Source organism: Leiobunum rupestre, chromosome 9, assembly GCF_980474605.1.
Source record: "Leiobunum rupestre chromosome 9, qqLeiRupe1.1.hap1, whole genome shotgun sequence".
NCBI lineage: Eukaryota > Metazoa > Arthropoda > Arachnida > Opiliones > Sclerosomatidae > Leiobunum > Leiobunum rupestre.
In genome coordinates this window covers 23374969-23389518 of record NC_143392.1, presented here as the reverse complement: position 1 = coordinate 23389518, position 14550 = coordinate 23374969, and the positions used below count along the sequence as shown (strand labels likewise).

At 41.0% G+C, this 14550-nt stretch overlaps 2 protein-coding genes across 3 annotated transcripts; one reads left to right on the top strand and one right to left on the bottom strand.

Moving 5' to 3' along the window:
- Positions 1-4799: 4799 nt before the first annotated feature.
- LOC149926911 (uncharacterized) lies at positions 4800-8295 on the bottom strand. 2 transcript variants are annotated; one of them, XM_090159114.1, is made up of 10 exons: positions 8207-8295; positions 8062-8120; positions 7456-8004; positions 7107-7253; positions 6900-7046; positions 6381-6837; positions 6045-6318; positions 5799-5982; positions 5629-5732; positions 4800-4947 (listed from the first exon to the last, which is right to left on the bottom strand). In XM_090159114.1, the coding sequence occupies exons 1-10, from the start codon at positions 8278-8280 to the stop codon at positions 4861-4863; spliced, it is 2082 nt and encodes a 693-aa protein (XP_090015240.1). In that variant the 5' UTR covers positions 8281-8295; the 3' UTR covers positions 4800-4860. The 2 variants fall into 2 exon arrangements, with proteins under 2 accessions (XP_090015240.1, XP_090015241.1); XM_090159115.1 differs by having other exon boundaries at positions 8062-8245.
- Positions 8296-9189: 894 nt separating this feature from the next.
- Positions 9190-12643, top strand: Adar (Adenosine deaminase acting on RNA). Its single transcript, XM_090158287.1, has 2 exons — positions 9190-9607; positions 9674-12643. The coding sequence occupies exons 1-2, from the start codon at positions 9598-9600 to the stop codon at positions 12262-12264; spliced, it is 2601 nt and encodes an 866-aa protein (XP_090014413.1). The 5' UTR covers positions 9190-9597; the 3' UTR covers positions 12265-12643.
- Positions 12644-14550: the final 1907 nt, after the last annotated feature.

The window sequence follows — 14550 nt, the reverse complement described above, 5'->3', positions numbered from 1 at the left end:
ACTCCGTGCGCCATTGTCGTTCGTCACGTCGTTGCTCCCGCTGTGGGGGCCCGCATGAGTTGGCTGGGTGCACGGCTCCCTTACGTTGTGTCCACTGTAATGGTGGTCACTCCGGCACCTTCCGTTCCTGTCCCGTTTTTCTGCGAGAAATGGACATCAAACGTATACAGTCTGAGCGCCGGGTTTCGTTCCCTGAGGCCCGTCCCTTGCATCGTATGCCTCGGTGGCCTCGTCCCGGCCGCCGGCTCCGTTACTCACTGCTACTGAATTTCCGGTTCTTCCGCTCGCCTCTGAACCCTTTGTGCCTTCTTCTATTTCTTCGGTCCCTGCACAGGTTTCTCCAGAGGCTTCTTCGGGAGCTGCCTCTATTCCTCCAGCTTTTATGTCGTCTCTTATTGCCTTTTTTGGGGCTGTTCTCGCGGGGACCGCCTCTTCGGCGGATCGTTCTTGGCATTCTTCGCACGTTGCTGCCTGTGCTGATAAGCATTTGCGCCCCTCTCCGTGGGGGACGCTTCTTTGGAAAGAACTAAATGCGGTTCTGTTTCCGATTGGTTCTTCCCCTGGTGGGTCGGCCGACGGTCTTTATGCTTGATAATGGTCCGCTCTTCCCTCTCTTTGTTGCAGTGGAATGTGGCGGGTGTTGGGACGCATTTTGGGGCATTGGCTAATCTTGTCCTGGAGGCTTTGCCTACTGTGGTGGGTCTCCAAGAGACTTGTCTTCACAGTGCATCTCGCTCGAACTTGAGCTTTGGTGTCTATCACGTTTATCGACAGGATCGTCCGCAGCGGAGCCATGGTGGTGTGGCGCTACTGGTGAACTCTTCTTTCCCCCAGTATCGCTTGGCCTGCCCCGTCCTTCAGTCTTTGGAGGTGGTCGCAGTTCGGGTCCACTTTTCGTTTGGTTGGTGTACCTTCGTCAATATCTATAATACCCAGGGTGCTGCTCCGGCCGCCGATTATGCGGCGCTGACTCCTCTTTTGACGGATACTTACTGTGTCTTTGGCGACTTTAACGCCCATAACTCTTTCTGGGGTGATTCTCAGGATGATTTGGCGGGTCAACTTTTGATTGATAGGTATTTGGCTCAGGATACTATGGTGCTCCTTAATGACGGGTCTTCGACGCGTCTTGGTTACCATGGTCAACGAGATTCGGCCATTGATTTAACGTTTGTCAGTAGTGATCTCGCCCCGCGCTCGTCTTGGTCGCTCTTGCCCGCTTCGGGGAGTGACCATCTTCCTATCTGTACTGCTTTCGGCGAGGTTGATGCTCTCCCGTTGTCCACGCCTTTGCGTTGGGACTTTTCCCGGGCGGACTGGGTCACGTATCGTTCGCTCCTCCACGCAGTTGATTGGTCCCAGTTTTTGACTTTGCCGCCTGAACAGGCGGTTCATTGGTTTACTTGTACTCTGATTGGGATTGCGGAACAAGCCATTCCTCGTTGCGGGGGTGTTTCTCCGTCTGGCCTTCCTCGTCCTCCTCCTTGGTGGTCGACGACGTGTAAGCGGGCCCTTCGCTTGGCTGCGGCTGCTCGACGGTGCGCCTTCCGCTCTCGCCGGGACGCTGATTTCGTTTTGGCTCGCCGTTTGACGGCTTCCGCCAAGTGCCTTGTTCGTGAGGCTCGGCGTCGTAGTTGGCGTACGTTTTGTTCTTCTATCTCCAGTACCTCCCCTCTTCCCGTCCTTTGGAGTAGGGTTCGTTGGTTTAAGGGGGCCTCCGCGTCTCGGGCTTCTCTTCCTCCCCTTCTCCATGATGGTGTACGGGTTAGCTCCGCGGCTTCGGCTGCGGTCACTCTCGCTTCTCATTACTCTCAGACTGCTTCGGCGGTGGATCCTCGCCCGGCTCCTGTGGTTGCAGAGGGTGCTCCCCCGGAACGTTTGTTTAGCCCCTCGGAGTTTTCTGCTGCCCTTAGCCGTCTGAAGAATACGGCCCCGGGGGAGGATATGATAATGTCGTTGTTGCTTCGGAACCTCCCCGTGCAGGCGCAGGATGCCCTGCTTTCTCTTTATAACTTGTGCTGGAGTAAGGCCTATATGCCTTCTCGTTGGAAATCGGGGGTGGTGCTAGCATTCCTTAAACCGGGAAAGGATCCCAGCCTGCCGTCTTCCTATCGTCCGATTACCTTACTATCGGTCTTGGGCAAACTCTTTGAACACCTTATTAAGGCTCGTCTTGATTGGTATTTAGAGGCTCATGATAAACGTACGCCGCATCAGTCTGGTTTCAGGCGTGGTCGCCGGGGTATGGATAATGTTATGTATCTTTTTCATACTGCTCGTCACGCTGTCTCCCTTAAGGGTGCTTGTCAGGCCGTCTTTCTGGATATCAAGGATGCCTTTGGTAGTGTTCGGCATTCTCTTCTTTTGCTAAAGCTTTCGTCGTTGGGTCTCTCCGAACACTACCTTCGGTTTTTCGTTTCTTATTTGTCTGATCGGTCGTCTAGGGTCCGGGTGGGGGATAGTTTGTCCCCGGCCTATTCCGTCTCTCGTGGGGTTCCGCAGGGGGCGGTCCTTAGCCCTCTTCTTTTTAGTTTGCTCCTGGACGATCTTCCGGCGGCTCTTCCGGATGGTACTTGCCTTGCCATCTATGCGGATGATATCGTTTTGTTTCTGACTGGATTTTCCTTGTCGCTGTTGCGCCGCCACATGCAGGAAGCTCTGAATTGTGCGGTTTCGTATTTACATGCCTTTGGATTTTCTCTGTCGCCCGATAAATGTATCTGTCTGTGCTTCTCGAGGAAGCGTGATCTTTCTGAGGCGGGCCCTTTGTGCATTTCGGGTGCTGCCCTCCCTTTCCGGCCTACGTGCCGTTATTTGGGTGTCATCTTTGATAGTCGCCTCACATGGCACCTTATATTGACGATTTGCGTGTTCGCTGTTTGCAGCGTTTGTCTCTTCTTCGTACTATTGTGGGTTCCCATTGGGGTCCGGATCAGGTTACCTTGCGCCTATTTTATTCTGCTTTGCTTCGCAGTCTCTTGGACTATGCGGCGGTGGCTTACCGCACGGCGGCGCTTTTTGTTCTCCGGCGTTTAGATGTGATCCAAAATGCCGCGCTGCGCCTGATCTTGGGTGCCCCTCGGTTGACGGCGATCTCGTCTCTGGAAATCGAGTCGTTTGTGCCTCCTTTATCTCTTCGCAGAGACTCTCTGTGTTTGCAATACGCTTTATATTGTCTTCGGGCTTCGCCTTCCCATCTGGCTCACGGTTTGGTTTCGCGGCCACGATCTGTCTTACCTTTCTCTTCGGGGTACTGTTACACATCTGGCGCAGAGCTGGGATTTGGTTGATCCGTTTGATAGTGTCGTCTTGCAGCCTCTTAGCCCCTCTTGGCCGGTGGCTACCCCGTCTCCATTTATTCTGGATGTTCGGTGGTTGCCTGGGTCGAAATCCGATTATGCCGCTCACTCTATGGCTTCGGCTTTTTACTGTCACCTTGAGTCCCTTTCTTCCGAGTGGTGTCTTGTTTTTACTGATGGTTCGCTTGTACCGTCTTCTCCTTTTGGCGGGTTCGCCTTTGTCATTCCAAGTCTGGGGGTTCGCCGGAGTTTTCGGTGTCCTTCCACTTTGGCTATTTCTCGCATCGAGTTATGTGCCCTCTGTGAGGCGGTAACTTGGCTTCTCGCCCATGATATTTCTTCCGCGATTTTGTGTTCGGATTCTCTCTCCGCCTTATATGTTTTAGCGGACGGCTCGTCTCTGGATCCGTTGGTCCAGACCTTGTATGGGACGTTACTCTCTTCTCCTACTGCTCGTTTTCGTCTATTGTGGACACCCTCACATGTGGCTATCGTTCCCAATGAGCAGGTGGATGCCCTGGCCCGTGCGGCTTGCTCTACAGCAGTGGCTCCTTTCTATGTCCCGCCCCCGGATACTCTGACTATTCGGCGTCGGTGTTCTTCCGCGCTCAACAGGCTTTGGCGGCGTGCCTGGGAAACTGCCCTGTCCAGCCGTTTTTTCTTCTCTCTGCAGGCTTTTCCGACCCGCCCTTTGGTCTGGGACTGTCATTTGTCCCGGTGCCAAGAACGGCTGCTGTCATTGGCTCGGGTTGATCGTTTCCCAGTCCCGGCGGCGCTTTGGCTTGCGTTCTTCTCCCCTTTGCCCGTTATGTCGGATTGTAGGCGATTTGGCTCACTTTGTCTTGTTTTGCCCCAGTTCGGCGGTGGCCCGGACGGCGTTTTTTCACGCTTTGGTGGGGGTTGGTTTACCGGCCTCTTTTGGCGGTACTCTGCCCTCGTTGTTGTCTTTTTCTGCTCTTCCGGCCGGCTGTTCGCAGCCGGGGTATTTTCGACTGTTGTCGGGGTTCTTGCGTGCCCTGCAGCGGTTTTGAGTTTTTTGTTGCCTTGACTGTTTGTCCTCTTTATTTGTAGTGTTGGTGTCACTCTCCAAAAAAAACAAAAGAAAAAACCTCCGAAGAATCAAAATCATAAATAATTTAATTATATATTGATTTTTTTATTAATATCACAAGTAACTAACCTAATAACAAAAGTATGTTACTAAACGATTTCGGAAAATGATAGTTTGTGGTAGAGTGATTGCGTAATTGGAAACTAACCTTCTTTCTCTCTTTGCTGGCAAATTTTTTGCGAAATTAGTTTGATGGCTATAAATGCAAAGTGAAAACGCCTTCAAGGCTCAAATTGTAAAAAAAATAATATAATCGTAAATTGAATAGTCAATTTTATTATTATTCCTTAGCCACATAATGATTCAAACAGACTATCAATTAAGAGCTTAGCGTTGTGAAAATTGAAAGTGTTATAATTATGTTAGTACGCATATGAAAAATGTCAAAATCTATAAAACAAAATTTTATTTAACACAATTAAAAGTTACAAGTATATATATTTACAGAAACTAATCATCGTCTTCGTCACTTTCGTCAATCATTACTGATTTCTTCTTTCCCTCAGCGGTAGTTCTACTTTTCTTTTCGAAATAATCCTAATAAATAAAAATGAGGACCTTAATGTTTTAATATAAGTCAACATAAGGCGCTGGTAGTGTTGCTAGATTGTGGGAAATTTCCCATATTGTGGGAATTTTTGCTCAGTGGATAATTTTTTTTTCAAAAACGTTGATTTTGTGGGAATTTATCCTAGGTTTCTTAAATTTGACTATCAATAAAAAGCTCAAAATTATCTAGAGCTGTGTATTTTCGTGAATCTTGGGATTTTAGATATAATATAAAGGAGAACCTCCTAATACTTCAATCAAACAATGTATAGGCCTAACAACCAAAATGTTTAAAAATTGTAATTTCAATAAAATTTAATTTTAAAAGTTCATTTTCCAATTTTTTTTTGAAAATGATGTAATGTTCCTTGGTTTTCGTTGGGGGCGGGGCTAAATAGGGATGTAGGAATTCATGGGAAATTTACTATCTGGCATTGAGAATTTCGACTTTCGAACATTGGCAACACTGGTTTGTGTAAGATTTGAGGAAATATTATGTAACAAATGATGATAAGTTAATAGTTGCAATTTAATACTTGTTTTTCTTAATTTATATTAGCATAATAAATTTTCTTCAGGTATTTTTAAGGTGATGGTTTAATTGACTGGATCACGGTAGTTGTGACGTAATTTGAGGGTTGAAATTTTTCTAAAAGTAAATTTACTTACCAAATCACTATCATCATCCTCGTCATTCTTAGCTTGTTCCAATCTTTTCTCTCTTTCTTCTTCCCTCCCCGATTCTTCATCAGAAGAATAAATAGAAGGCCGTTCTAATTGAAAAATGAGAAAATAATTATTTTCTTTACAATAATATTAAAACTAAATTGGATAAATACCTCTGAGGCCAGCTCCACCCTTCTTGTATTTATTTTTAATGGCTGATAATGAAATGGTCCCATCATCATCATCATCGTCAGGTTCCAAATAAGAGGAATTTAAACCACGTCCGTGCGATTTTTCTCGTATGCGTCTCTGTTTATTTTCTCTTCTTATTGAAGCTTTTAGTTTATCTTCTTCTTTCTATAATTAATGAAATATTATAAATATTAGTGATTCTTCTTAATTGATATGAGTAATATTACTTTAATCATTTCTGATCTGTGAGCCTCAGGATCTTTACCAACATTAGGTAGCACGCGAATTTTTTGAGTTTTGGTGCTTCTGTCAGCTAATGACAGTGTCATTTTACGATGAGTAAAACTGTCTGTTGAGTGAGGTCTAAATGATAATTTAGTTTTAAATACAGCTTGTCCTTGAAGACCAGTGCCTTGTCGAATGAATAAATGGTTGTGATCTCCAACCATAAGAGATTGTTTGTGCACATCAAATATTTCAGAACCTAAATGCAGTGATAAACTGCGGGGAAAAAACCCATTAATTTATATCTTATCGGCAGAATTTTAAAAATTAATTTTTACCTTCCATCTGACCATTTGATAACTCTAGAATTACTTTCTTTACTAGCATTTCCAAGCTGATCGTAAGTGTACCGCCAACGTATTGTATTTTCAACTTTTAATTTAAGCCTAGCTCTGCCTTCCTCGTCCAAAACCTCGTCCTCATCTATTTCATCTTCATACAACTGTGGGTCGTAGGGCCTTGTGTCCACACTGAGAAAGTTGGGTAATTTTACAAAGTCTATCTCTCTGCCCAAATTTGTGGTTATACGTGGTATTTCCACTTCAATTCTGGTTTCTGGAATAGGTTCTTCGCGAGGCTCAATTTCTTGTTCATCATCTTCCTGCCTCTCTACCAAATCCTCTGTTTGAATATCAGCACGTTCTTCAGCAATTTCTTCATCACTTCCTTTATCTTCTTTAGCCACGCCTTCTTCATCTGAACTCAGCTCACCAAATAAGTCTTTTGTTGTGGCTTCTATATAAAAAATTAATTACTTGTATTGATTTCATTTTATGGTTATGAAAAACTGCACAAACCGATTGGTTCTCCTTCTTCCTCATTCTCGCTTGAGGATTTTTTCTTCTTTTCAGATGGTTCATCTTCTGAATCATGGGCAGGCTTTTCCCCTTCACTACTCTCTGAAATTTTTCTTTTTTGTGTTCTCCTAATTCCACCGTCACTATCTGTAGGAAGAATATGTTGTATTTATGTGATGTTTAAAAAATGTTTTAGATATAGAGTACCTGAGTCCATTTCATTGTTGGACTCGTGAGCTGGCGATTTTTTTGTGTTTTCTGATGGTTCCTCTTCTGAATCATGTGAAGGCTTTTCCCCTTCACTACTTTCTGAGATTTTTCTTTTTTGTGTTCTTCTAATTTCTCCCTCGCTATCTATTAAGATAAATATACAGCATTCAATTGAGAATTTATAAAATATTAAATTACCTTGGTTTGAAAAAATGTCATAAAATCAAATAATTTAAATAATATTACGCAATACTTTTTAAAACTTAGAAAAAAAAATTGTGTAAATAAACTACTCTTTTGAAAAACGTTAAAAAAATTAATAGAAAATCTGAAATTATCTACTGACCTGAGTCCATTTCTTTATTAGAGTCATGAGTGGAACCATTTTTTTCTTCATTTTCATCGTCAGAATGTTTATCTGAATGATTATCTTGGTTTTCATTATCTGATTCAGGATTGTTTTCGGCATCAGATCCTTTTTGACTCTGTTCATCATCTGATCCTTTGGCAGATCCTTCTTTGTCAGGATCATTGGAGTGAGCGCTGTGTTCAGACTCAGCATCTGAGTTGTCACTAGATCTTTGGACTTTTTGGGTAGGTTTATCAGCTTCATCATCCTCTAGATCCGAACCACTTGGAACCGGTGGTGTTGGCGAACGTTCACTTCCTGAACCCGATTCAGCGTCACCATCTGACTGAGCTTCTCCATCAGATTGTGCTTCCCCGCCTGATTGAGCACCTTCGGATTGTGCTGCGCCATCTGATTGTGCTTCTGCATCAGATTGCTCTTCACCATCAGACTGCGCTTCACCATCCGATTGTGCTTCAGATCCTGAATGGTGTGATTGTTCATTATCACTGCCTCCAGAGGATGCAGATGCGTTAACTTTTGATCCTAATCAAAACATTATACATTTATTATTTATTTTTAAGGCTTTTCACTTTAGTTTACCTTGGCTTTCTTGGGATCTTGCGCTTTGGTTAGATCTTACACTTTGCTGGGAGTCATCGCTTCCAAATAAATTATCCATTATAAGTAACTTTTAAAAAGTTTTTATTATTTTTAAGGAAAACTAAAATATAATTATGCGACTGACTTTGGAAAATAAGCCTTTGTAACTTGTTCAGGATTGTCTGCTGTTTTTTTGCTCTTCGAATTCTGTATAACCATTTTATTCTTCCATGATACTATCGATAGAATAGTACCCCTCCAAAACTACTACTATAGCCATAGAGATAGAAAAGAAATAGAGGGAAGATAACTGCGTTAAGGCACCCCTGTTTTTGACCGGGAAAATTCATCCCCCCGCCGCGTATATATGAAAGCGGAGATGGGCAGAATTTGCAACGCCATCTATCCTTCATAAACGCAAAATTTAACCATGGTTAATTTAAACTAGTAAATAGTAAGTAATAACTGTAATTTACTATAGAGACAGATACTTCATGGTTTAAAATAAACTTTTACCCAATATTTTTTTTAATAAAAGTTTATTTTAAACCATGAAGTAGTATATTCAGAAATACGTGTATTTATGGTATATTACTTACTATTTACTAGCCATCTATCCTTCCTTTGTTAACATCAAATGACAGTTGATTTTCAAAAAGGCATAATGTATTTCATTTCACCGCGCGTCGATGGCGCCACGTAATCTGCCCATCTCATGCCTTCCTACATTCGCGAAAAGTGGGTTTATGATTTTTTTTTTATTATTTTAATAGAAGAATCATACCAGATTTAGTAATATTCCCACCGTTTTTTTTATACATTTTCGGAAATTTAACGCCGGTGTATTTTTTCTCCACGAACCTTGAACGCCGGTGACTCAGTGTTGCCAGCCCGCATCATTTTGTACCGTGTACGATAATACATACAATGTACTTCGATACTCCATAGAAATGAGTAGTTAGCGTATTATGTATAGATAAATAAAGCTTCATATTTTTGCCTCTCCGTGAGAGCAAGTAATTGGTATTTGACATTCGGTAGGCTAATTTTAGTGAGTGTGTTTAACATTAATAGTAATTAAAAAAATGAAAATATTCTATCGAAAGATAAAATACCATTATTTCCTGTTACTAGTACGATAAAATTGTGATCAAGCTGGCAACTCGGTACCAAATCGTACAAACTTTCTTCTTCGTTAGAATCGTTACTCGATGCCTCTTATATTAAGCCTCTGCCCGCCACCATTTTTTACGCAACACAAAGGTATCGTGTATGAACTGTGAAAACTGAAAGATAAAGTTTGAATTAGTAATGGTAATAATTGGTTTTTGGCTAAATTATTTTTGGAAGAATTCGGAATTTTTACCAATTTGTTCATCGTAATTGAAACTACGGTTTTTTTTGGAATGCTATATTTATTTCCAAAGGCTTAATTACAGTATGTGCTATTCTCAGTACGTGATTGCATGCTGAACCAAAAATAATAACTAGTAATTAATTAAGTCTGGAAAAAGTGACAATTGAATTTTATATATAATGAATAGAGGTAAGTCAACCATGTCTACTTTAGCTTATTTCATAATTGATAAATTAAAACTTAAATTTTCTTTAGCTCGTAGAAGTGCAAGAAATCGACCGACGAACAGTGTCAGTACAAGAGGTGCATCAGGTAGAGGTGGCGCTACTGCTCAAAGAGGAGCTGGATCAACCCGAGGTGGTCCACCAACGTCCAGAGGGGTAGTACCTGGAAGAGGGGTCCCAATAACCAGAGGAAATATTCAGCGACCACCTAGAGGTCGTGGAGCTATTTCAGGTACACAGCCAGATCTGAAAGATATTGTTAGTAGCAAAGAAAGTGAAAGGAGTGATGATTTTACTAAAATTTCTGACCATGACAATGATGAACCACCCCAAAATGACTCAATTTCCCTTTCTGTGGAAAAAGGTTTGCCTGAAAAACCCAAGAACGAATCTCCTCCAGCAACAATGTCACCTATTAAGTCTATTTTGAAGAAAGAGTCCCTACAACAGGAATCAGCTAAAATTGAAGATGTCCCCTCAGCGTTACCAAGTACACAATCTATTACCCCTATAAAAAATGAAGCTATTGATAACCATGTCATATCAGAACCGAAACCCTTAAGTAAAGATGAAACAAGTCCAGAGAAGCCGAATACTGTGAATCAGGAAAAACGTAATTCAAGTGACGCTTCATTGGATGATAGTTTGGCACCTGAACCTGCTATCAATGGAAATGTTGAGAAAAAGTTGGAGGATGCGAATGGCAAAGATGGAGATGATGTTGAAATGGCTGACGGTGAAAATACATCACCATTAAAAAGAAAACGCGGGGATAAGAAATATTCACCTAAGAAAAGAAGAAAAACTGACCATTTGGTTCATAAGAACCCTCTTATGAAGTTGAACGAAATCAAACCTGGCTTGAGTTATGTTATTGAAAAGCAAGAAGGTCCTTCCCATAACCCCACATTCTACGTATCTGTAACTGTTGATGGAGAAAAGCATGTTGGAAAAGGCAGATCAAAACAAGATGCTAAACACTCTGCAGCTCTAGCAGCCCTTTCATCTTTTGTTCAATTTCCAGATCAGTCTGAAATTTCTCAAATGATGCCAGGAAATATGATTGGTCAAACTGATTTTACTTCAGATTCTGTAGATGAAGATCCCTTTTTTGATGTTACTGGTATGAAGCAGAGAATCAAGTATGGTGAGTTTCCTCAACCATTCATGCCAAAGAAATCTAGGATCGAAAAAGCCCTGGCTAATTTTGAAACCAAGAGCCCTGTCATGCTGCTTAATGAACTTCATCCGGGCTCGGAGTACAGTCTTGTGGAAGAAATGTCTGGCATTCCCGCCCATCGTTTTACAATGGCAGTCAATGTCAATGGTGTTATGTACGAAGGTAGTGGTCAAAGTAAAAAGCAAGCCAAAGCAGCTGCTGCCAGAACTGCATTGGTATCTATATACCAAATTCCTCTTACTGGAGGTGTTCCTGGTATGCAAACTGGAAATTCTGGCGCACCCCCTATATCTGGGTTGAAACAAGTAGTTGCCGACAAGATTGCCAGCACAGTCTATGAAACCTTTTCTCAAATAATCGTGGGTTTTGATGACAACAAGAAATGGAAAGTATTATCAGGAATAGTTATGACCACTGATGAAGAAATGGAAAAGATTACGGTCATTGGAGTCAGCACGGGAACAAAATGTATCAATGGAGAACATATAAGCATGAATGGAGCCTCTCTCAACGATTGTCATGCTGAAATTATATCTAGGAGATGTTTTAAAGATTTTATCTATTCTCAGATTGAAAAATCTACAAACGAATCATCTAAGGAAGACCTAATTTTAATAAAAAACCAAACTGGTGGATTTTCCTTGAAACCCTACGTGAAATTTCACCTTTTTATCAGTACTGCACCATGTGGAGATGCCAGAATTTTCTCCCCCCATGAATTAGAATTTGGGGATAAAGTAGATAAACATCCGAACAGAAAAGGAAGGGGCTTATTACGTACCAAAATAGAAGCTGGTGAGGGAACTATTCCCGTCAAACCTGGTGAATCCATTCAAACTTGGGATGGCATTCAAGGCGGTCAACGTTTGTTGACCATGTCGTGCTCGGACAAAATAGCTAGGTGGAATGTTTTGGGTATACAGGGAACTCTGCTGAGCCTGTTCACAGAACCTATCTATCTGGATAGTATTATTTTAGGAAGCATGTATCATGAGGACCATATGTACCGAGCAATTGGGAAAAGAATTGAAAGTACAATGGGAGAGTTACCTACACCTTACCGTCTAACCATCCCGAAGATTAATATAGTCACTAGCACCGAAACTCGTCAAGCCAGTAAATCGCCAACCTACAGTGTTAATTGGTCTATAGGACTTTCAAAACCCGAAATAGTAAATGGCACAACTGGTAAACTGCACAATGGTCAGTTGTCAAGGTTGGCCAAGAGGTCGTTTTTCAATAGATTTCAGAATATTAGATCAAAGGTTTCTTTCTTAAGTGGTAGGGACATAAAGTACAGTAACATTTACGCCGATTCGAAACTGATGGTGGATGATTACCAAAATGCCAAAGAAGTTGTTTTTAAGGCTTTTCAAGAAGCAGGCTTAGGGATGTGGGTAAAAAAACCACCGGAACAAGACGAATTTGAAATAGTTATCTAAATATGACGATATTTTAAGATGACTATGGGAATATTTTTTTAATTTCGCTATCTCGCATTTGCAACTGCATTGTCAAAGGGTGACAACCATGTCTAAATTCACTTAGTTTATATTTTCAAAGAACACCATTATAAAAATTCCTTGATATAAATTTATCCGCTTATTATTGTAAGTAGAGAACTTTTATTAAAACATTGTTTTATTTTTATTTTTACAAAACTTGCGGATATTCCGATCATGTGTAATTGAATAATATGGTAATATCTAGACTGCGTCTTAAGTCGATGCATTTATATTCACTGATCTTGCACAGTGGAATGTGTACTGAAATCTGGTTTAAATTGTAGATGTTTCGATAATAAATAAATCACTGAATTAGCTATTAACATTCTGGTGTTTTATTTATTAAGGCGCTTAATATTTCGTCTATAATTTGTACTAGAATAAAGTACATAACCATGAAATAATGTTTCCTTCAAGTCTGTATTTACGATGTTCCTAAATACGGTCTTGAATTGATGGTATATAGTGGTTTACCAAGGTCTCTATTATGTGATTTTTGCATTGTGCGTCTGTGAAACTTCATAACAAGTATAAACTGTTGTACTTATCTTCTTAATAATATAGGCGTTATTGCTTAAAAAAGGTTTGTCTGATGTTGCTCACTTGGGTGATTTGAAACACATTTCTGAAGACCGTCTTTGCCTTGTCCAGGTTTTCAACTTCTGTAGGAGCCTTTCCTCCTAGTAAATATGTGAATTCTTCGATGCAGGGCGGCCCCACCAACGTTTTCCAGATGAAACTTTTCACTTTACTCCTGCTATGATGCTCTTAGTGATTTTCCTTGCGGGTATTCATTGAAAACTGTAGTGTCTCAATTGAAAACCAGAATTGATTTGAAAAATCTTATTTTGCATATGGAAATGAAATTATACACATTCTATATTAAGAAAAATCATAAGTGTATAATAAGTGTAATACTTCCTGTTCCTCAGATGCAAAAGTTTTACTGAGAGCTATTCATAAGACACTGCTTTACGGGCTTCGTCGCCGTTTTGAGTCCGCTTGCTAACGCGTCACACGTAACCTTTGACAGCGCGTCGCTAGGGGGAGATTTTCTTCTGGTGATGACGTTACTCAGTAAAATATTCCTCAAAGTGACCAACTTATGGAACATTATTATAGACTTATGGTCGAACCTAGATCATTCAATAGTTTTGCTACCTCCAGATGGTGGTACACGCATGTTTTAGAAAGTCGTCATTCGCTTCAACGTTCTTACGGACCTAAATATGCCCTTGATACTGTTATGATTTGATTTACGTGTTTTAGCTCTTCAATAATGTTAAAGAAGTAATTACTCTAGTTTCAATTTCAGTATTAGGTATTACTACAATTCTACGTCACAGCTCTCAGTAATTATTTCGACTAATTGACAATTATAATTATAGACGAAATAACTCATCACGAATCTTCTCAATTTGAATCAACAGTGGGCCTGAATTTGAAGAAACTATAAAGATAAAGGTGCAGTTTAAATTTGTAAATATGAAGTGCCCAGTAGCGGCGCTAAGGTTTTTTCACAGGTGGGCTAATTATTTTGTGGCCCCTAAGAATTTTGTTTCCCTTACAACCATGGGGTGTAACTACACTCCATTTTACAAATTTAGTGACCCCTTATAAATTTTCCAGGAAGCGAGAAGAGCAAGGTCGTTTTCTTGGTGCGGCTCTCGTCGCGTTTACTGGACCCCTATGACCTTGTATCCGACCTGGAGGGGACATGTGCATGCCCGGGTTATTTCACTAAATTCCCTTTCTTTTCTTTCTATTCTCCATTCAACTTTCTCCCAATTTTCGTTCCCTTCCTCCCGAATCTATCTGTTTATGGTCTACTATCTTATTGAGTAAACAAATTGATTTTGAAATTTTTTCCAGAAAATTTTTCTTGGCAATAAAACCAATTTCTAGAGATAAAAGAAAATTCATACATTCAAATATGTGGCCCTTTTAATATAAATATGTGGCCCCTCTCAGAATTGCAGGGGGGCTAAAGCCCACTTCAGCCCACCCTTAGCGCCGCTACTGGAAGTGCCGTAAAACATTTTCAAACGTGAAGATCGATTTTTGAACACACAACTGAATTCGTTAATCTCGCTATGTTACAAGTGTTATTTTACTCGAAATATATGTATAGTGGGTACAGGAAGTTCAGGAACTAAGTAATAGCTTTTGCTGATTTCAATTTATATAACTTTTTTTTTTCTCTCTCTAGAGTTTGGGAAGGGC

Coding starts and splice junctions, on each gene's coding strand:
- LOC149926911 (XM_090159114.1), bottom strand. CDS start 8,280: ATGGTTATACAGAATTCGAAGAGCAAAAAAACAGCAGACAATCCTGAA. Junction 6,319..6,380: donor ATCAAATGGTCAGATGGAAG/GTAAAAATTAAT, acceptor TTTTCCCCGCAG/TTTATCACTGCATTTAGGTT. Junction 4,948..5,628: donor AGGATGATGATAGTGATTTG/GTAAGTAAATTT, acceptor TTTATTTATTAG/GATTATTTCGAAAAGAAAAG.